Source organism: Rana temporaria, chromosome 1 (assembly GCF_905171775.1).
Source record: "Rana temporaria chromosome 1, aRanTem1.1, whole genome shotgun sequence".
In the NCBI taxonomy this organism is placed as follows: domain Eukaryota; kingdom Metazoa; phylum Chordata; class Amphibia; order Anura; family Ranidae; genus Rana; species Rana temporaria.
This window is the reverse complement of record NC_053489.1, coordinates 353,947,275-353,971,405: the sequence shown is the minus strand read 5'-3', so window position 1 is coordinate 353,971,405 and position 24,131 is coordinate 353,947,275. Positions and strand designations below refer to the sequence as shown.

Below are 24,131 nucleotides of genomic sequence, written 5' to 3'. Positions count from 1 at the left end.
TACTGCTTATTTGTATGTCATATAACAGTTTTTTATGTTTTATAAGCTCATAATTGTGTAATATTGGTAGTATTGCTCTCTAGCATCTTATTTTGGGTTCTGGGTGCAGTATTTTGTGTGGTGCAGCTGTTGAATACCAGATATAGTATGAAGAATTTTGTAAGTGGGGTTTAGCCCCAGTGCATGAGAATAACATTTAGCCCCTGTGCATGAGACTGGTATTTAGGTGCAGGCAGAAGGCACAGGCGCACATCAAGCCCCACTGTTGGCAGCCTGTAAAATTCTGTTGCAGCTGCAGGGTGTACCAGGTGCTACTAAAGTTTACTGCCACACACAATACTGTGGCCAGGGATGAATGCTTGGACGCAAACTGCTTGAATTCTAGACATTCGTCCCTGGGTACATAGTGAACTAAACACTAATGTAGCACTTTGTGCACTGTCCAGCAACTTTCAGCCTCTCATAGACTTTAACAGGCTGCTGACAGTGGGGCTGGATGATGCACCTGTGCCTTCTTCCCACATCTAAATGCCAGAGTTTCATGCACTGGGGCCAAACACCCAGTGTACATGAGGCCTCAGGGTCACATACAATCTTTGTACAAAAGACTTTAGATTTACCAAAACTATGCACACCTTTGCACAACATACAGTAATTGTTAGAAGATCTAAAGGGGATTGTACGATCAGATTGTAATGTGTGTGATGAGCATGACACATTAAGCATTAACCACTTCCCGCCCGGTCAATAGACAATTGACGTCCGAGAAGTGGTTCTGTAATCCTGACTGGACGTCTATTGACGTCCAGCAGGATAACATGCCGACGCGTGCCCGTGGGGCCGCGCAGTGCGGCGATCGGTGGTGCGGGGTGTCAGTCTGCATCTCGGTAAAGAGCCTCCGGCGGAGGCTCTTTACCACGTGATCAGCCATGTCCAATCACGGCTGATCACGATGTAAACAGGAAGAGCCGTTGATATGAAACATTTAAAAAAGTGATGCCCAGCAATGCCTCCATCAGTGCCACCCCTCAGTGTCCATCAGTGCCAACTCTCAGTGACCATCAGTGCCCACCTATCAGTGCCCATCTGTGCCACCTATCAATGCCACCCATCAGTGCCACCTATGAGTGCCCATCAGTGCCGCCTATGAGTGCCCATCAGTGTCGCATACCAGCACCGCCTATCAGTGCCGCCTATCAGTGCCCATCAGTTCCACCTATCAGTGACCATCAGTGCCACCTTTATCAGTGCTACCTCATTGGTGCCACCTTATCGGTGGCCATCAGTGCCCATCAGTGCAGCCATATCAGTGCCCGTAATTAAAGAAGGTAATGTACTTATTTACAGAAAAAAATAAAAACGTAATTTCTTTTAAAAATGTGGTATTTTTTTTGTTGTTGTGCAAAAAATAAAAATCGCAGAGGTGATCAAATACCACCAAAAGAAAGCTCTATTTGTGGGAAAAAAAATTGTCTGGGTACAGTGTAGCATGACCGCGCAATTGTCATTCAAATTGCGACAGCGCTGAAAGCTGAAAATTGGCTTGGGCAGGAAGGTGCGTAAGTGCCTGGTATGGAAGTGGTTAAATATATTGTTTAGGTATAGCAGAGATGCTTACTGGTTCACTATATTGGTTTCTGAGCTAGCATGTCATGAAATAATTGTCATCACAGTGCAAACAGAATTGAAAATAAGGGTCAGTGTGTAATTGCAAAATAGCTGTCTTATTTCTGGATAGCACACTTTACAGTTGCTGATTATAGAAGAGTCACTATTTTCAAATGTGCACAAAAAGAAACTAATGGACTTTTGCTATGAAGGGGATCACATAAATATTCAAATAAAAGTATACAACACTTTATTGCAAAAAACATTTAATACATAGGGCTCAATCCCTTAAAAACGTACTACAACACATCATATAATGACATGTTTTACTGCTGCATATAAATGGGCACTCACATGAAAAGTATATTGATCCTTATTTATGTATCAGTTGAAGTAATATAGAGTGTGGCCATTACTACTAAACAGTCAATTAGCCAGATTCATAAACACTTACGACGGCGTATCAGTAGATACGCCGTCGTAAGTCCGAATGCGCGCCGTCGTATCTATAAGCGTATTCTCAAACTGAGATACGCTTCACTGTTGCTAAGATACGACCGGCGTAAGTCTCCTACGCCGTCGTTTCTTAGCTGCATATTTACGCTGGCCCCTAGGGTCGTTTACGTGGATTTACGCCTAGAATATGCAAATGACCTAGATACGCCGATTCACGAACGTACTTGCGCCCGATACGCTGTTTACGTAAAGATAAACCACCAAAAAGATGGCCCAGCCCATGCAAGGTATGGATGACGGAAAAGCCGTCATATTTTACGTCGTTTGCGTAAGCGTACGTGAATGGGGCTGGGCGTAGGTTACATTCACGTCGAAAGCAAGGAGTATTTGCAACGTGATTCTGAGCATGCCCCGTACCAACGGCCCTCATTTACATGGGGTCACGGGTAATTTACATGGAGCACGCCCCCTACCTGCCTATTTTGAATTAGGCGGGGTTACGCCGGGCCATTTGCGCTATGCCGACGTAACTTAGGGAGCAAGTGCTTTGTGAATACAGTACTTGCCTCACTATGTTACGTCGGCGTAGTGCAAATAGGATGCGCTACGCCGGCATAAAGATACGCGGCTCTACGTGAATCTGGCCAAATGTGTTTCTCTTTTCCGCTTCCTCAAAACGCATGAGAAAGAGAAAAGATAAAAAACATATATAATTATCCATATACATACAGTGCCTTGAAAAAGTATTCATACCCCTTGAAATTTTCCACATTTTGTCATGTTACAACCAGAAACGTAAATGTATTTTATTGGGATTGTATGTGATATATCAACACAAAGTGGCACATAGAGAGAGGAAGGAAGGGATCCCCGGTGCCATACATCCACCCAGGTAGTGCGATGGTAGGGGAGACAACCTCAGCCTGGGCTCCCACCAGGCCACGCTACAATGTGTTTTTCTCCACCCCACAGAGCTTAGTCATGGGGATGGCAGCCATATACAACATATAATATACTTCTGTATATGGTAAATTCACCAAATATAACATTAACCTTTTTCAGTTTTGTATAAATTGTTTCCTCCTTGATTTGTATTCATAATATAATGTGTTATGAATCAAAGTAGCTGTCTAATGCTGCATGCTAGTTCCAAGGCAGTAACATTACTCTTTACTACCCTGAAATTAGCTTTCTTAGCCTATTTTATGACAGTGGTAGCCCCTACAAGAAAGGATTATCACACTAACAGATTTTCTTTAAAAATAATCAAAGTTGAATTCCCCTCTACAAATCATGTTATTGTCCATGTATCACCTTGTTTCTCTCCAGATCGATGTCCACTACAATGTTCCTGACCCAGTGGCAAAACCAGCCTTCCAGCTTCTAGTCAATCTTAAAGAGCCAAGGGCAGAAAGGAATCGACGACAGACTGGACTCAGAGAGAGAGCTCTTCCTGACGATGATGATCCAGGATCCCACCAGGACCATCAGGAATATAAAGTGATACTGGAAGCTTGCACAAGGTTTAAATCCTCTTTTGTTTTAGCTTTTATTTTAGCTTTTGGGTGGAGTGGTTTAGGATTTCTTTAGGTTCCTTTCAGTGGTATATGCTCCTCATATCCCCATGCAGAAGCATGGTATTAACTCTTCTTTTACACCAGCCATAATAGTTTGTCACAGTAGTATGTGAATATATGAAGAATCCATGCCTCTAGTTATAGTATCGAACTCAGTGCCTCATACATAGCGCTTTACATGTTTTACATTCACACCAGCCCCTGCCCTCAATGAGCTAATAATCTATGTTAATCTATGAGCATGTCTTTGGAGTGTCTACTAGACATTCCACTTGCTTGGCCCAGACTTATTTTTTTCCAGTCGTCATTCTGGGCAGTTTGTAAGACAAAGATACATACACTGCCTGTGTGTTTGTACACACACTCTGCTCCTGCATCTGTTTTTCTCCTGGGAAGGGAGCACTGGTTTTCTAGTCATCCGACTGGCTTCCTTATGTTAGAACAACAACCTGACAAATTAAACTGGCCATACATGGTAGATTTTTGTTTGAATAGTCATACTGAAATGCAAAAAATCTCATCAGTACATTTGATAATGCGATGCACAAAATAGGATTGATTCATCGAGGAGGTTGGGTTACATACAGGAGGAATCCACATATCTGTTCACCTCATGCGATATATGATCTCTTATAACTTGGAGATCTGGTAAGCGTTACATTTAATTATATTTGGAAAAACTGATAAAAAAAATTCACTGGAAGTGGTTCACTTGATTTTATAAAAAGATTTGAACATGGATTGAAATGAAAACACCAGTACACTTTATATGTACCGGTATATGTTTTTGATGAAAAAAAATTATTTTATAAAAATAAAAAAAAATTATGATTTTTTTTTATGAATATATCTTTTTTTTGCTGAATAATTTTTTGATGAATTTGGTTTCATATTATGTTTGTTTAATAACATGGTGGTAATTTTTGTGTTTGTTCACAATACTCTACTTTATTGATTCACATGAGCGCATATCTTTTATATTTTGAGCACTGTAACTTCACCTCTCATATTAGTAGTAGTAAAAGTGCAGAAATCTTACCTATATTTAGCACAAGGTTTTTCTATACTACATTTGCTAATGCCATCAGAGACTAGATCAGTGGTCTCCAAACTGCGGCCCTTTGCTTGCCTTTATCCTGCCCTTGAACTATTCCTCCCACTGATGCGTGGCACTATAACAATTATTCCTGCACTGACATCAATAATTGAGGACTATTCCACCAAGGATGGCACACTATTCCTCCCACTGACACCAATGGTATGGCATTATTCCTCCCACTGACGCCAAAGATTCGGCACTATTATTCCCACTGATATCAATGATGGGACACTAATAATTGCCCTAATACCAAAGATGGGGCATTGACTGTGGTTTGGTCCCCCTAAAGTCTGAAGCACAGTAAACCAGCCCTTTGTTTAGAAAGCTTGTAGACCCCTGGACTAGATGAATGTAAAATACAAAAGTTATTGAAAATTTTGCCTGTTTTTTTTACTTTTCATTTTGAAGTAAATTTTAGAACTCTGTACATTACACACAAAACCCCTGTACATTACTGTACTGTCTAAAAGTTTTAGGCAGATTTGTCAATGGTTTATTTTTTATTACCGTATTTATCGGCGTATAACACGCACCCTAACTTTAAGAGGGAAGTTTCAGGAAAAAAACTTTCCACAGCCCCCTGGGTATAACACGCAGGCACAGTTTACCCTCTATTTTCAGGGCAAAAAAGTGAGTGTTATACGCCAATAAATACAGTAATTAACAAAATGGAAAGTAAATGAACACTAAGAAATCCAAATCAAATCAATACTTGGTGTTACCACCCTTTGCCTTCAAAACAGCATAAATTCTTCAATTTTAGGTACACTTGCACACAACTTTTGAAGGAACTCGGCAGGTATGTTATTCCAAACATCTCAGAGAACTATCCACAGATCTTCTGTTGATGTAGACTGCCTTAAATCCTTATGGTTCTTAATGTAATCCCAGGCAGAGCCAATGATGTTGAGACCAGGGCTTTTTGGGGGGGGGCAAACAATTACTTTCAGGACTCCTTGTTCTTCTTTATGCTTAAAGGGTAAGTTCACCTTGACAGAAAACTGTAAGGTGAACTTACACAGGTCCCCCTCCTCGCCCCAATCCCCCCCCCCAGCCCAGTGCTGCTGACCTGTAATGCCGCAATCTCATGTTCTAAGCCCCAGTATATCCGTGTCAGGAACTCAGTGCTTAGACATTTTGGAGCATTCTAATTGCTCAGTGCCGTCACATAGATGGCACCGACCAAACCTGGGCTTAGAACCAGAGATTGTGGCGGTACAGGTCAGCGGGATCGAGGGGGAGGGCGAGGAGGAGAACCTGTGTAAGTTCACCATACAGATTTTTCTTTAAAGGTGAACCTACACTTTAAGATAGTTCTTAAAGGCAATGGGTTTTTTTTACTAAAGGAAAATCCACTTTGCACTACAAGTGCACTGCAAGTGCAATTGGAAGTGCAGTCACTGTAGATCTTAAGGGGGACATGCAAGTAAAAAAAAAGGGGTGTTGCTTGTACATGATTGGATTATAAAATCTGCAGAGCTTCCCCTGATTTCAGATCTCCCCCTCAGATTTACAGTGACTGCACTTCCAAGTACACTTGCAGTGCACTTGAAATGTAGAGTGGATTTCCCTTAGCAAATCAACCCCATTATCTGTATGTTTGGGGTTATTCTCCTGCTGCAGAATACATTTGGGGCCAATCACACGCCTGCCTGGTGGTATGGCATGATGGATAAGTATCTGCCTGTATTTCTCAGCATTGAGGACACCATTGAGGACACCATTGATCCTGAACTAATCTCCAACTCCGTTTGCAGAAGTGCAGCTCAAAACCTTAAAGGAAGCTCCACCGTGCTTCATTATTGTACTGCTCCCCAGCTCTTCACTGAGCAAACTGCCTTGCTACAGCCAAATATTTAAAATTTTGATTTATCAATCCAGAGCACCTGCTGCCATTTTTCTGCACCCCAGTTTCTATATTTCCATGCATAGTTGAGTCGCTTAGCCTTGTTTTAACGTCGGAGGTATGGCTTTTTGGCCACAATTCTTCCATGAAGACCACTTCTCAGGACAGTAGATGGGTGTACCTGGGTCTGCCTCTTTTCCACCAGTTCTGTGCTGATGGCACTGCTAGTCATCTTCTGATGTCGAAGGGAAGCAAGCATGATGTATCTTTCATCTGCTGCATTAAGTTTCCTTGGCCGACCACTGAGTCTACGGTCCTCAAGGTTGCCCCTTTCTTTGTGCTTCTTCAAAAGCGCTTAAACAGCACATCTTGAAACCTCAGCCTGCTTTGAAATCTATGCTTGGGAGAGACCTTGTTGATGCAATATCCTTGTGTTTTATTGTTGTGCTCAGTCTTGCCATGGTGTATGACCTGTGACATGAAACTGTCTTCTACAACCTCACCTTAGTAGCAAAATGTGGCTGTTCCCAGTTTTAAGCCTCCTACACAGCTGCCTCTGTTTTAGTTAATGACAGAGTTTTAGGCTGGGTTCACACTGGTCCGACAAACGCTCCGACATTGGGAGCTCATGTCGCATGATGTGTGAAAATCAATGTTTCCCTATGAGAGCCGTCTTAACTGGTCCGACACAAGTCAGTCCGGCTTTGAAAATGATCCCTGTACTATTTTGGTCCGACATTGATCCTACTTCAGCCCATTGAATATCAATAAAGTCGGACCAAAGTAGGAGCCTTGTCCTTACCATCCGACTTTTGACATCCGACATGTGATTACAGCAGCAGTAAAAGGAATTGATTTTGCTCTGGGATTGTTTTGATTGGTCAAAGAACAAGTCAGACTATCACAAAGTCGGATCAAAGTAGTATCCTGTTCATAAAAGTCGGATGGATGTAGGACCAATGTTTGACCAATGTAGGACCGATGTCGCAGAGCAAAGTAGGATGAAAGTTGTACTGATGTCGTGTAGTATAGTGTGAACCCAGCTTTAACCTACATATGAAATGTAGGTTATTAACATCATTAACACCTGCTTGGTATAATTGGTTTATCACGCACCTGAATCTAATCCCTGATTTTGTGCAAGTATACAACGTGTGCAAGTGTAAAAATTGATGCTGGTTTGAAGCCAAAGGGTAGTCATACCAAATATTAATTTAGATGTTTTTTCTGTTTGCTCACTTTGCATTTTGAAAATTAATAGAAATAAACAATTAACCACTTTAATACCAGGCACTTTCGCCCCTTCCTGCCCAGGATAATTTTGCGCTTTTAGCAGTGTCGCACTTTGAATGACAATTGTGCAGTCATGCTACATTGTACCCAAACTATTTTTTTTATCATTTTCTTCCCAAAAATAGAGCTTTCTTTTGGTGGTATTTGATCACCTCTGCGCTTTTTTTTTTGCTAAACAAACTAAAAAAACAGACATTTCAAAAAAGAAAACGTTTTTCTTGGTTTCTGTTATAAAATTTAGTTTTCTCCTTCACTGACGGGCACTGATGAGTTGGCACTGATAAGTTGGCACTGATGGCCACTGATATGCAGCACTGATGTGCACTGATAGGTGGCACTGATAGGTGGCACTGATATGCAGCACTGATGGGCACTGACAGGTGGCACTGATCGGTGCTGACAGGCAGCACTGGGCACTGATAGGTGTCACTGATGGGCGCTGATAGGCATCACTGATTGGCACTGACAGGTGGCATTGATGGACACTAATAGATGGCACTGATGGGCAGCACTGATTGGGCAGGTACTGACAGGTGTTAATTCTGGGCACTGATTGTCACTGTGATGGATACTGCTTAGCACTATGGTGGTGCACTGATTTGCACTGTGGTGGACACTGATTGGCACTTTATTGGGCACTGGCAGGGAGTTATGATGGGGGCTGTGCAGATAATCAATGTTCTAATTATCAGCACAGACCCCCCTCTGACAGGGAGAGCCGCTGTTTGTACTGATGGAGGGGTCTGCACTGAGGTGGGGGTGTCTGTACTGAGGGGGTCTGCACTGAGGTGGGGGTGTCTGTACTGGGGGGTGTCTGCACTGAGGTGCGGGGTGTCTGTACTGATGAAGAGGTCTGCACTGAGGTGGGGGTGTCTGTACTGATAAAGGGGTCTGCACTGAGGGAGTGTCTGTACTGAGGGGAGGTGTTTATACTGAGGCAGGGGGTCTATATTGATGTAGGGGGGTCTGTACTTAGTGGGGGGTCTGTACTGAGGGAGGGGGGTCTCTACTGAGGGGGGGGACTATAGTTGGTGGGGGGGGGTGACACCATTTTTTTTCGCACCGGGTGACACCAACTTTAGTGACGCCACTGTTCCTGTCAGATAATCTGCACAGGGCCACATGATTTCTAATAGGAACACTGACTTAATGCCATCTACAGGAATTGGGACTAGAAACATGACAGCTGGATCATGCAGACCATTAGAAGCAGCACTATTATTCTATCCTTCTACATCACCAACATAAGATTTTCTTCCTTTGCTGTAACACTACTGCTTTTTTTAATTCCTTAGCTCTGGAAAATTGTAGATGGAGGAATGTAGTGCATACTGATAATTTCAACTTTCTCAGAAAAACTGAGGAGGTAAATTTTTTAGAGAATTGTGCAATAACAAGCTAGCTGTCATTCTGCTTTAAACGATTTTCTGTTTTCCACCTCATCACTGGAAGATGGGTATTTCCAGAGAAATCCAGCATTTTGTTTTGTCTAAATTAGTGGTTGAGAAAAAGTTTGTACACCTTCCATCTTATTTAGTATCCCTAAATGCTAAATATTGAAGTGGTTCTAAAATCTCTCTTTTTTTTTTTTTTTCAGCTTAATTACCCACTAACTACCCCCCCCCCCCCCCCAAACACTAATGCCGCGTACACACGATCATTTTTCGGCATGAATTAAAATGACGTTTTTAGAAACGTCATTTAAAATGATCGTGTGTGTGGGCTACTCATCATTTTTTGGCTTCTGAAAAACAACAAAAAAAATATTCGAACATGCTGCATTTTTTAACGTCGTTTTAAACAATGTCATTTTTCGGGTTGTAAAAAATGATCGTGTGTGGGCTAAATCGACGTTTTAAACCCGCGCATGCTCAGAAGCAAGTTATGAGACGGGAGCGCTCGTTCTGGTAAAACTACCATTCGTAATGGAGTAAGCACATTCATCACGCTGTAACAGACAAAAAAGCGCAAATCGTCTTTTACTAACAAGGAGTCAGCTAAAGCAGCCAAAAGGCAATTAGAACTTCCCCTTTAGAGTGCCGTCGTACGTGTTGTATGTCACCGCGCTTTGTTCATGATTTTTTTAAAACGATGGTGTGTGGGCAACGTCATTTTAATGATGAAGTTGGAAAATCGTCGTTTTTTGGACATGCTGAAAAACAAAATTTTTTTTTCAAGCCGAAAAATGATCGTGTGTATGCGGCATTACTTTAGCTTGTCAGGGATCCAGCGCTGTGCCCAGCTGCCGTTTTAGGGCTTATTCCCATGGGTGCAAGGTTGTGTATACCTATACGGGGAGCCATGTTTGTCTGCTCAGTAGGCCCAGACTGGAGCTATATAGGTGGATTCAGGTAGGCGGGCGCATAGTTGCGGCAGCGTAGCGTATGGCATTTACACTACGCTGCCGTAAGTTAGCGAGGCAAGTACATGATTCACAAAGTACTTGCCTGCTAAGTTACGGCGGCGTAGCGTAAATCGGGCGGGCGTACGCGCGCATAATTCAAATTCGGCTGAGGGGGCGTGTTTTATGCTAATGGAGGGTGACCTTACGTGATTGATGTATTTTTGCCTATGTCCGCCTACATATCCCAGTGTGCATTGCGGCAAAGTACGCCGCACAGGCCTATTGGTTTTGACGTGGACGTAAATGACGTAAATCCCTATTCACGGACGACTTACGCAAACAACGTAAAATTTTCGAATTTCGACGCGGGAACGACGGCCATACTTAACATTACTATTCCAGCTATTTGATGGAATAACTTTAGGCCTGATAATGCGTTACGTAAACGGCGTATCTGTACTGCATTGGCCGGGCGCACGTTCGTGAATAGGCGTATCTAGTGATTTACATATTCTACGCCAACCGCAATGGAAGCGCCACCTAGAGGTCAGCCTAAAAATTACACTTTGGGATACGACGGTGTAAGACACTTACGCCGCTCGTATCTGAGCCTAATTTAAGCGTATCTGGTTACCAGAATACGCTTAAATTTGCGTCGGCGCAGATTCAGACTTAGGCTGGCGTATCTACTGATACGCCAGCCTAAGTCTTTCTGAATCTAGCTAATAGGGTGCATTATAGTAAACTTGTGGCCTTTGTAGTAATCCACTGAGCAGGCCTGTTCGGATTCTGGTCTGAACCCACCTGAGCCATCTCGTGAAAAAGCTGAGTCCCACCACTAGTTAACTATTTATGAAAAGGCCACAGGTTCACTTTAATGCCCTGTACACACGATCGGTTCGTCTGATGAAAACGAACCGATGGATTTTTTCATCAGATATCCGATGAAGCTGACTTTCATCAGTCTTGCCTACACACCATCGGTTAAAAATCCGATCGTGTCCAACGCGGTGATGTAAAACACGACGACGTGCAGTGAAATGAAGTTCAATGCTTACGAGCATGCGTCGACTTGATTCTGAGCATGTGTGGATTTTTGATCGATGGATTTCCCCACAGACGATCGTTTTTTTCTATCGTTTTTTTAACCATACGAAAAATTTAAAACAGGTTCTATTTTTTTTTCACCGATGGGAAAAAAAACTGATGGGGCCCACACACGATCGGTTCGTCCGAAGAAAACGGTCCATTGGTCCGTTTTTATCAGACGAACCGATCGTGTGTACAGGGTATTAGGCTCCTTACACATTTGTGAGACTTGTCATGCAACTTTGGACACATAAAGTCACATGACAAATTGCAACCCATGTATTTCAATGGAAGCTGTTCAAATCAATGCGACATAAAGTCGCAGTAACTTTAAAAGGTTCCTGCAGTAGTTTGATGCGGATTCCATCAATGCAACAGTTGTGCAAAAGTCAACAGGCAAAGTCACATCCAAGACATGCCTATCCAAAGTTGCATCAAAGTCGCAATGTATAGTTGAAATGTGAAATCGCACAACTTTGGAGTTGCACAAGTGTGAACGGTGCCTCTTAGGGTGTCAAAAAAATCTTAATGTTTTCTCAATGCTTTTGTAAATAACTTGCGTTTATATACTGAATACTGTGGGAACTAGGCTTATTGAGATTATCTAAGAAACTGTTATAAAAAAGGCAAAGATTTTACTATATAGATACTCCTTGTTTAACGACTTACAAGTTTAACGACTGCCCGGACTTATGACCAGCTCTCCCCACCTGAATGACGTGCTGTACATCATTGTATTGAACGGTACAGTACAGAATTTTAATTTGTGTTCTGTACTTATACAAATGAAAACAACTTTATTGAGCTGGAGTTTTGTGTTTAGACGTTTTTTTCAAAATACAGTACAGTACAGTAGTTAAGAATGCTTAAAATTTAAATTTCTTGTGACTCCTCGTTTAACAACCAATTTGTTTAACCACTTGACGGCGACACGATAGCTCTATTGTTCTGACAGGACGTCATATGACGTCCTCGTCTTTTAAAGCCACTAGGTGGCGCGCGAGCACACCCGCCGCGTTACTGGGAACGCGATGCGCGTGCCCAGTAACTGAGCAGGACCGTGGATCTCTGTGTGTAAACAAAGAGATCCACGTCCTGTCAGGGAGAGGAGACCGATGCTGTGTCCCTTGTACATAGGGACACAGATCGGTCACCTCCCCCAGTCAGTCCCCTCCACCCACAGTAAGAATCACCTTGCAGGGTACACATTTAACCCCTCCCCTGCCAGTCACATTTATACAGTAATCAGTGCATATTTATAGCACTGTTCGCTGTATAAATGTGAATGGTCCCAAAAATGTGTCAAAAGTGTCTTATGTGTCCGCCATAATGTCAAAGTCCCAATAAAAATCGCAGATCGCCGCCATTACTAGTAAAAAAAATTAAATAAAAAAAAAATCATAATTATGTCCCCTATTTTGTAGGCGCTAAAACTTTTGCGCAAACCAGACACTATACACTTTACCAAAAAAATGAAATAGAATACGTATCGGCCTAAACTGAGAATTTTTTTTTTATTATATCAAAAAGTAAAAAATACTGTGGTTTTTTTTTTCAAAATTGACGCTCTTTTTTGTTTATAGCACAAAAAATAAAAACCGCAGAGGTGATCAAATGCCACCAAAAGAAAGCTCTATTTGTGGGAAAAAAAGGATGTCAATTTTGTTTGGAAGCCACGTCGCTCGACCACACAATTGTCAGTTAAAGCGACGCAGTGACGGAAGCTGAAATTTCGCCTGGGCAGGAAGGGGGTATATGTGCCCAGTAAGCAAGTGGTTAATGACCTGGTCGTTGGAATGGAACCTGGTGGTGAAGTGAGGAGTACCTGTACCAAAGCTGGCCAAAGACCTCAGCATGTAGTTGGACATTTCGACTGCAGAACAACTTTTGGGGCCTATTTACACTCTTCCATTTTAGGCAAAAATATATGCATTTTGCTGCGTAAAGATGCATTTCAAGTAAAAATCTCTTTCTTTCCTAGAAGCTGGGCACATGTTACTCTGCACTACAGAACAAGTGATTGTGTTACAGTAAGAATTGGACTAAACAATTGGACTTGATTTGTATGCTCTTTTTTTTCTAGGTGGCTTCATTCCGGTGCTTCTAACATGGCTGTTCTTGAGCTTTCTTTGCTTTCAGGCTTTCGAGCAGACATTGAAAGTTTGGAACAGGTAATGTAGATGTAGAAGTAGAAGTTTTGATTTTACATACTGTAAATGCTTGCTGATTACCCCACTGGCTTTGCAGCAGTTCTTATTCATGTTGGTGCCATGTAATCCTTATTCTTATTTATTTTTTAACACGCATGCATCCTATTTACCATCTAATTCTTTTAAATGTTTTGAAATGCTGGTATTTGAAGAATTCAGTAAGGCATGTCCAGAGGGGGATAAATCATTCCTTAAAGTAGCCTGGACCATATTGTCAGAGAGTCTGTAGCTCCCCTGCTGGGTTAAAGGAATTGTATATGCATTTTAGGAGTAACAGGGTGACTGATCCGTTCTGGTGGGAGCTGTTTTTACAACTTCCTAGAGGGCTGCATGGTGTTAGACATCTGGACTTAATTGGGTCAGATAATGCCCGCCTTGGAAATCTCCTTTATATGACCGGCTCAAAGAACATGGTTTGTTTAATTTGGATGTGAACAGTAATTGCCTGGTTTAACCACAGGAAACTAGACAGGAAAAATTAGCCCTGCCTCAGTGGTTAAAGTGATGTTTGAAGTAAAATATGAGCACATCTATAAAACTGTACTCATATACATGTTAATAAAGGCTTCCAAATTATATAATTTGGGATGTTTGAGATTATATTTGCAATCTTTCATTATTTTTAGTTGACAATCATTTCATATTTTAAACCTGAACTCCATGCACAAATAAAGTAGCACTCATTAGTGCAGTGAAATGTTTAACAAAATATAATAAAATGTATTAATATTTCCAACTAATGTAACTACCTGATTTTTACTTGATACCAGCCTCCTGTATTCCCCTGTTTAGCAGCACCGTCCTAGACTATGAGGGGAAGTGTATAGCTATAGGAGGCAACCAGATATGCTGTATGCACATGGGCTGAAAAGGAACCTGTTGATAGCGGGAGAGGAATGATCTCTTCAGTCCTTATCTCAACAATTTATAATAAGAGCCTTGGGGTTTATTTCTCCAATTACAGTTGGGAATAAATATATAGAGGTTTTCTTCTCAGATAATAGGTGTACAGGCACTCCCCCAAAGTCACCCTTGTCGCCGCCCCCTACACATCTATGAGCACTGTCCCTTGTCGCCACTGCCTACCCATCTATGAGCACTGTCCCTTGTCCCTTGGACACTGATAGAAGGCACTAATGGACACTGATAGAAGCCACGGATGGGCACTGATAGAAGACATTAATGGGCACTGATAGAAGGCATTAATGGGCACTGATAGAAGGCATTAATGGGCACTGATAGAAGGCATTAATGGGCACTGATAGAAGGCACTGATGGGCACTGATAGAAGGCACTAATGGGCACTGATAGAAGGCACTAATGGGCACTGATAGAAGGCACTAATGGGCACTGATAGGAGGCACTAATGGGCACTCATAGGAGGCAGGAAGAGGGAGTCACTGCTCAAGGCAGAAGCTGTTAATGATGAACCTTTTCACCGACTCAGGAGCCACAGGTGCTGGCGATGCATATAGCAATGAGGATGAATGGAGGAATTTTGGACAGACGCACTCCAAAAAAATGTGCCTTTATTGATAAAACAAGGTCACAAAGTACATGCCACAGCAGACAGGATCACAGTTGACGCGTTTCACACTAAAACTTAGTGCTTAATCATAGCTTATAATTAAAACACCAGCCACCACCCGTGCCATTCCTTCATAGCTGTGTGTCGTGGCCGAGAATCCTGCGTGCATGTGTGGGAGTGACGTCATCGTGGCTTAGCCATTCAAGTGGCTGCAGCCCACGAACCCAGAAGGAAGACCCGGTGGAGATGGAAGTTTCTGCAACGCTGGAGGACTTAGTTTTAAGGTAAGTCTTTCATAATGTATGCTGTGTATACTAGCACTTTATGATATTGCCTTGCAGGAGGAAGGAAACTCTTTTTCCCAAGAGTTTACTACCGCTTTAAACACAGCAAAGTGTAAAAAAAAATCCCTAATCGCCCCCTTAGTATAGTACAGTGTTAGTATGGTGACACTGAACTACTCTGATGAAAGTATGTAAAACAAATTGTAAAAATATATGTTAAAGAAAAGAAAAAAAAATGCTTAAAAAATGTAATAAAATGTTTTTATTTATTTACTTTTTAACATATTGTCACCAGTCAGTGTCCCTGATCACCACCACAGCAGTCATATGATGACGCTGTACTGCAATGGTGACAATATGTAAAAAAAAAAAATGTTCAAAAAAAAAATTGTGACATAGAATTAAAACTTCAAAAACCTCTCAATGCCTCTTACTAAATGCCTCAGACGGTCTACTTTCCAAAAAGGGGTCATTTGTGGGTATTTGTGCTGTCATGGCATTTTATGAAGATTGTGAACAGGCAGTTAAAAACACTTTATTGCAGAAGAGGCAAAATCTGATTATTCAGCAAAACAAAAATCCCTGCCTATTCACACATTTTTAGATTTTATGTAAAGTCTTACCTTAAAGAGACTCTGTCACTTTGCCCACTATGGGTAAAGTGACTGTGCCTCTTAATAACCTACCCTTCATGTAAGGTATACTCACCAATCAACACTCTCTCAACCCCTCTCCACACTTTTGAGGGCTTCCAGGTATGGTGAAGAATGTGACAGTGAACCATGTGATAGTGCTCAGGCCTAATCGGCTGATCACCAGGCCTGAACACTGTGTTGCATGGAGAGAGAGGGCATCAGTGTCATCCACCTGGGTATGCTTTGACACCATCCATCACGAGACCAATCAGGTCAGAAAGGCTTCCATACCCATACATAATCACAATGTCTCAAAATAAACAATTTTCTTTTGTAAGCACTATCACTCAGTTTAACTACTTCAATACAGGGCATTTTCACCCCCTTCCTGCCCAGGCTAATTTTCAGTTTTCAGCACTGTAAGATTTTGAATGACAATTGCACGGTCATGCGATGCTGTACCCAAATGACATTTTTATAATTTTTCCCCCACAAATAGAGCTTTCTTTTGGTGGTATTTGATCACCTCAGTTTAGGCCGATATGTATTCTTCGACAAATTTTTGGTAATAAAAATTGCAATAAGTGTATATATTGATTGGTTTGCGCAAAAGTTATAGCGCCTACAAAATAGGGGACAGATTTATGGTATTTTTATTATTATTATTTTTTTTTACTAGTAATGGCGGCGATCTGCGATTTTTATTATGACTGTGACATTGTGGCGGACATATTGGACACTTTTGACACTATTTTAGGACCATTCACATTTATACAGCGATCAGTGCTATAAAAATGCACTGATTACTGTATAAATGCCTGTGAGAATCTTGCAAGCTACCTAGTGCAAATATAAAAAAATTTGATCAACAAATGAAAGTAAAAGTGACAGCTGCTAGCACTAATCACGTCTCATATACCGTGTGAAGCCAATTAAATTAAATTAATGTGATGCGCTATCTCACCCAAAATCTTCCTAAATTAAAATGAATGAAATATATTTTATCTGTAAATTATACTGTGATATATGTCACACGCCGCTGTAAATATATAAATTATTATATGATATTAAAATGTGCAAATAAATCAAATATATAAATATAGTGCTACACAGTAGGATATACCGTAATAAATAGATAATTCATAAAATTATAGTGCCACAAACGTGAATCACAAAGTGCTGTAGTGCATTCAAGATGGAAAATACGTCCAATGAAGTTGATATAAAGTATTTTTGATATATATTTAGTGACTTCAAAAAAATGTGACAAACAGCTTGCTACAGTGTTCACACTCAGGTGCTCCCCACCCTCAGGTAATGGCTGCTCACCTCTGAGCGTGTGACCTTACAGCTAGGTTTGGTCAAACACGCTTATGAATCACTTTAGGGATTCTAGGCAGGCTGTCTGTTTCAAAGCTGCTTACTGGTGCTGTCTCCTCACATGAAAAATGGTAAAAAGAAACTCCATGGCATAATATTGTTTAAAACTGTTTATTGTGCAGACAAATAAAACCCCAATGCTGGGTACTTACATGGGTTAGGTGCGTTAAGTGCACCACTCTGTATACTGTCTAAAAACGCCAGGTAATTGCTGGTATCGTACGTTTGTCCTTTGTATAGTAGCTAAGCTGCCTTTCACACCATCTTGTCCCCTGTCAGCGCTCTGTCTCGGTCAGTGCTGTACTCATGGAGCTCTTTGAACTTGGCTTCATAGGTCCTCCGGGACTCCCCATAGAGGAAGAGCTTCTGGCAGGAGATAGCTGCAGAAAAGCTGATCAGCAGGCAGTGCCAGCGAAGGATGTGGAACGCCTGGTGTTCTATCAGATTGCCACTACCCATCAAATTGTGTTACAGAAGTGCTTGCGCTATGCGTTACAAACACTTCATGATCTGACAGGTAGCAGTTTTCTTATAGAACACCCATGCGGACATCTTGGTGCACCCAGCTAAGTCTCGAATTTCAGAGTAATTTTAGCAATACAGTGAGTGTATATAAATAAATATAGTATATTGACATCGTGATGCTGGTTTGATGTTACATTTTGAAAGAAGCTGAATGCCAGCATTAGGAAGGTACACCCCGCACTGCTCAGTGCTAAACGTGTAAGCTTTCAAAATATAACATCCACACAGCATCACAGATGTCAATACACTATATTCATTTATATAAACAAATTTATTGCTAAAATTACTCTGAAATTCAAGACGTAGCTGGGTGTACTAAGATGTCTGGTTGGGTCTTCTAAAACAATACCGCTACCCGTTAGATGTTAAAGTGTTTGAAACGCATAGTGCCATGGAACGCATTTTGGAACGCATAATGCATGCGCAGTATTTTTCACGGGAACGTCACTTCTGTTGCACAATCTGATGGGTAGCGGTAATCTGATAGAACACTGGGCCAACCTCCCAGCCCCCCACAGTGAAACTCTGGGTGAGCTGGCATGAGGGAAGGTCAGAGGGAGGGGTCAAAGGCTGTCAATCACAGGTGGTCACACTGATACCAGCACTGACCGAGACAGAGTGATGACACCAGCACTGACCAAGACAGAGAGCACTGACACTAGCACTTAGACAGAGAGCACAGAAAACGTATCCATTCATCCATGTTTTTTTTTTTGCTGAGAAATCACTTTGAAAAGCACCCTCTAGCATGTCTGGTTATGGCCATCTTGAGTAAGGACAGATGATTAATATAGCATTTACTTCCTGGAATCTATCTGCCCTTAGCTCAATAATGCAGGCAGAAGGGTGTGCTTAGCTGAGAAAACCCCTGCTTCCCACTTTCCCTCCTGAAGACTCCTGGGATGTATAGCATCATTTTCTTAGGCATGGAAACCATGAAGTAACTGAAGAAATGCAAAAAATAAATAAATAGTAAAACAAGTAAATATACTTTCCTATCTGTTTGCTAATGCTAGCAGCATAAGGATTAAAAATATGGAATGGCATGGAAACCATGAAGTAACCATGAAGTAACTGAAGAAATGCAAAAAAAAAAATAGTAAAACAAGTAAATATACTTTCCTATCTGTTTGCTAATGCTAGCAGCATAAGGATTAAAAATAATCAATTTTGATTGAGAGTGACGTTCCACTTTAAGTCATAAGAAACAATAATGATCAGACAAATTTTTGCTTTGATCTCAACATCTATAAGCTGGTGGTGTCTGCAGGTGGTGGTCGAAAAGAAAGTGTGAGGGATTGCATGAAAAATATGTTATGATTGTATATATCTTTATTGTGCCTTGATGAAGATTAAAAATTATAAAATAAAAAAATAATTGTTATCTTAAAACCTATGTCTGTTTATTGGGAGCCAATGACCCACCTGCTAACCCATGTCAGTGTCACCTAAATATGTGTGAGTCCTGCCAGTTAACTCTGGAGATGGTGAGATTTCTTAAACCCGGTTCTAGTTTGTAGAATTGTTCTGTCCAGCACTGAAAATGTTACAGGACAAGCTTCTAGCTAATTGGGTAAGGGTTGGTTATTATGAAGGCAGGGGGCATTGCAGTTTGTCTCCAGCACCCCATGGCAAAAGGCGTCCTGGGCATTCCACAGTCCAGACGGAGCCCTGTTGGAAAGATATATCCGGGAAATGTGTGGGGTTCTCAGCAGGGAGAGGAATTTTCTTTTATTGGTCTCATTAGGAGTCTTTGGGGCCAGTTAGAGAAATCTTTCAAATTACTTCTGTGCATCAGATCATGAACTTAAACAAATAGCTGTCTGTCACCATCTATTTTTTGGTGCCAGTGATATAAGCATTCCATTTTATTTACATGTTACTGCTTTTCATAGTCATTATGTAAGCACACTGTTATTTTATGTAAAAACTGCAGTATTTCAGTAATATCGGGATAGACGGCAGAATAAAAAATCTGTACTGGGAAAGGCTACTTATGTTCTAATAAACCTATGTTCAAAGAAGAAGGAAAGATAATAGGATCTCTATTATGTAATAAAAGGGGAAACGCTAGGATTTTTGGCAAAGAATACCAGTGCATACCTTTTCTCATTCATAAACAACTTTATTTCATGGCTTTATTTCAGTTCATAGAAATTCCTAAACAATTGTGTTATACTGGCAAGCTAGCCCCCGTATAACCACTCCTCTATCCAGCATGCCTCCGGTTTTTGCTAGTGTTCTAAGAGGTTGTATATCTTTTCTCCAGCTCTGCTGAAAAAAGTTTGAATTCCACTATTTGATAACCCTCTATATTCATGGTATGTTGTCCAGATCAACAGCAACTGAGACCTGTTTGGAGACTGTACCCTGACCCCGCTGGACTGAACGTATGGGGCTAGCCTGGAATGTGACTGGACTCTGGGTTGTGTCACTGTCTAGGCTTCAGTGTACTGTGTTAGCCACAGAGCTCTTTTCAGATCCAAAGGTGTGGCATAGCCCCAAGTGTGACTCTATTTTGGAAGATTTACTTAGTGAGTATGGCCAGTCAGGCTAAGCAGTAAAAGCTATCTCACCACTGCATCACTGGGCACTGTTTTGAAATTCTGCCAATTTCCACCGGAAGTTCTCCTTCCAGTATTTGTAGCTGTTTTTTCAAACGGGGCGAAGAATTGCTTTAAGGCTGAGGGATTGAGCACTGATGTCATCTATGGGGTAGAGTGCTATGCACTAAGGGCTCTCCAATGCTGTCCCCTGCAGAGTCTGGCTCTGGACAGCCTGACCCTTCTACATAAGCTCTTGAGCCTTTGAGTCCCAACAGTCTTCTTCTGGTGAGGCTTCTTCTGGTAAGGAAGTGAGCTCAGATTTGCAGGGAATCATTTAAAACCTTATGGATGCAGTGCATACTCTCCTGCACCTGGAAAACCAGCTTGCTGGTCCAAGCCTTGGAACCAGTGTCATCCACTGTATGGCCCCTTCCTCTATGAGGATTGGAAACGCACCAAGTTCCTGGATTTCGCTTGAGAGTTGCAGAACTTTTTCAGTGAATTTATTAGTCGGTGGTCCTTTCCCATTGTGGATGCAGCAGTGATTCACCTGAACAGTCAGACCACCAAGAGGGTAGACAGTGTGCTTACCTGGATTTTACAGACAGGCAGTTTACTCCCTTCTGAAATTCAAGCTTGATCTTTCTGGTGTGACTCTCTCTTCTGTATTATAAATGTATTATGTCAAGGCGTGTCAGAATGAGGGGATTCCCCTCATGGGCGAGGCTAAAGCAACTGTTTGGAGCCTTGTGCTTTAGTTATGTAGATTGGAAGCATCAAAACTAGTGTTTTGCATGGGACTAATATATGTGCAAATGCACAGAACACTCTGCTGTGTGCTCGGGATGCTGACGAGGTGTCTACGGTGCATCTGCTTTGGGTACCCTAGGTAGATGTCTTGCTCATTCTAATTTGCTTCTGGTGTCTTTTTTTTACCAGTCTGGGTTGTGGTGTGTTTTGCTACATGCCTTTTCTTGTGTGGAAGTTAGTTTTACCCTTCTTCTTCTTTCAGAAAGTCTAAATTAGGGGACACTTGTGGGGTTTTTTTTAATACCAGGCATTAGGGCTGGTTGGCCATCTCCCTGGAAAAGAGACGCTTAAGAGGGGAACAAAAAAAGAGTGGATATGATTGCAAATTACAAATATCTAAATGGTAATACTAGCATAGGGAAAAAAACTATTCAGTCTCAGGTCACTTAAGAAAATACACGGCCTCTCAATGAAGTTGGAGGAGAAGCGCATTAACCTTAAACGGTGAGAGGGCTCTTTACTGTTTGAGCGGTACGGATGTTGAACTCCCTTCCGCAGTTGGTGGCGCCAGCAGGGAGTGTTAATAATTTGAAAAAAACTCTCAGTGAGCGCAATATACAGGGATATGGGAGATTGTATTGACAAACACACACCCACACCCAAACAGGCTGAACTGTCTTTATTCAACCTTACCAACTATGTAACTATATTAGGATATCACAGGAGCTCTTGCATCTCACAGGTCACTGACATCTTACTGCAAAGTTGTCTGTCGGACCCAGCATATAATAGAACCTTCTTTGCCTGAATCCTAGAGGTTAAGGTTATGAAGCCTGTGCCTTTTCATGTAGACTGGCTGTTTTCTTTTTTTGTTTTTTTTCTATTGGACCTATTTTAGGTTCTCAAAATTTCCTTTTAGTGATCAGTTGTTCTGGGACTTATCCCAGAAAGTTATTTTTTTGTTGACCACACCTTGCTGTTTGGTCTGGATTACCTATTTTCAAGTAACTGGCTGTTCTATCTGTTTTGGTGGATTGCTGATGGGTTCTCACAGCTTGGAGCTGAGCTGATTCAAGTTTACTGTTTTCTTGTTAGTGTTATTACGCTTGGCAGAAGCTACTGCATCTGGAACATCAGGTTAATCTTCTGGGGTCTCCTCCCGGGCACAGTAGCTTCTGTGTCCTGCTAAGATTTCTCCCTTGGTTCAGATTTAGACTTTGGTTTTTCAGGTGCTCCTGTGTTCTGTTTGGTTCCCAATATCTTGGGTCTCTCAGTGGCTTTTACCCACCCCTCTTTTGAGCTGCTTTTAAATGTACCACCTATTTCTGAAATCCTGTTCTCTTCAATGAAAAATTAACAAAACAATTTTTTTTTCTGTTGTAAAATATTATTATCTTTTGCGTCTACTGAGGGACAACACCCCTCTGTGTGTTGTTACTTCCCCCTACGACTACTTTCTCAAAAACCGAGATATACTGGGCAGAGGCTGGGTTATGCAGGGCTGGCTTAGGTTTTATTTGCTGTTTCTGAATTTCTGTGTCCCTCAATGTACTCTAAAAAAAAGATTTTATGGTAATTGCAAACATCTTATTATTGCTTATTGTACCTTATCTCCTTGCAGTTGCTCCTCAATAAACAGATTGGTCTTAAACGCTATGAGGTTGAAGGAAGAAAAGTTCTGTTCTATTTTGATGAGGTAAGTATCCTGCAATACAACACCCAGCTACATCTATACACACCGTATATATAGTAGATTAGTATATTGCTACATTGAAGTGGTTCTAAAGTTTAAACATTTTGTACCTTACTGTATTCCCTGCATTAAGTTAAACGTTTTGGTTATCTGTTACTTGCCCCTAAATATTTACCTGTCTCCTAAGATCAATCCAGCAGTGTTGCCTAGCTGCAGGTCTTCTCCCTGTACTTCTCCTACGCCTCTTACCCACAAAAACAGTTCTTTAAAATTATACTGAATATTCTTAACATTACCAGCTCTAGAATGGGCACACTTTTGCTAGTTCAACTAAAGGAAATCTTCTCAGTCCTCATATTTTGTTCTGCCCATTATTAGTACTTATTTAATTTTGTGATTACTACTGTGATGTATAGAGGAACATCGGGGATCTCAGCTACTCTAAATATAGCACTTGTAAAAAAAAGTGTCCCTTAAAAATATTTTTGAAATGTTGGCAACTGTGCACTTAGGCACTGCCCAAGGACCACTGGGTCAGTAGGGTGCCCCATGAGAGGCGCCTGGGATCCTGTGATAATAAAGCGGTAGTAAACTTCGCTAACATTACTACTTTTTAGAGGCCCTGAGGTAGGTTATGCCATAGTGTACAAATATGCACAGCATATTAGCACATTAGGGTACACTTAAATTGTCAGACTGAGCCCTCCAGTGCTGTGATCTGTACGGTGGGTCCTGGGCGCTTCCATCCTCACCCGGTCTTCCTTCTGGGCTCTGTGCCTTGGCTGGGCTGTGTTGATGTCATTCCCATGCATGCTCATGCGCATCCTCTCTTTCTCATCCCCCCTTTCTCTCTCATCCTCCCTCCCTTACCCCTCACCCCTCTCTCATCCTCTCTCTCTCTTTCTCATCCTGCCTCTCTCTCTTTCATTTAATTTGTTATAACAAAAAATTGTTTGTATATTTATTTATTTATTATTTATAAAAGGCCCACCAAAATCCTCATCACCAGGCTCATGATGTTTTTAATCTGGCCCTGCACATAGGCAGATGAACGAAGGAAATTGCAGAGCTGCACTGTGATTAGACAAGCTCTATGCTTATCTACCTCTAAGCTCCCTCCCTGACTCACATTTCCAGCTGCTGTTATCTTGTATGTCGGAGAACTTGTCAAAAATGACTATGCTGATTACAGAGAAATGGAGCAGCAGAAAGCAACAGCATTTAGAGATTTGGCGAGAGAGAAGTAAACACTACAGATATATGTGCCT

At 41.5% G+C, this 24,131-nt stretch overlaps 1 protein-coding gene across 2 annotated transcripts in view; it reads left to right on the top strand.

Moving 5' to 3' along the window:
• Positions 1-24,131, top strand: part of CPAMD8 (C3 and PZP like alpha-2-macroglobulin domain containing 8) — a 307,162-nt gene that overhangs the window by 233,711 nt on the left and 49,320 nt on the right. For both annotated transcript variants that reach the window (XM_040321178.1, XM_040321172.1), the window contains exons 35-37: positions 3,394-3,587; positions 13,396-13,483; positions 22,792-22,866. In XM_040321178.1, the coding sequence (XP_040177112.1) occupies positions 3,394-3,587; positions 13,396-13,483; positions 22,792-22,866 (357 nt within the window). The remainder of the gene's footprint in view (positions 1-3,393; positions 3,588-13,395; positions 13,484-22,791; positions 22,867-24,131) is intronic.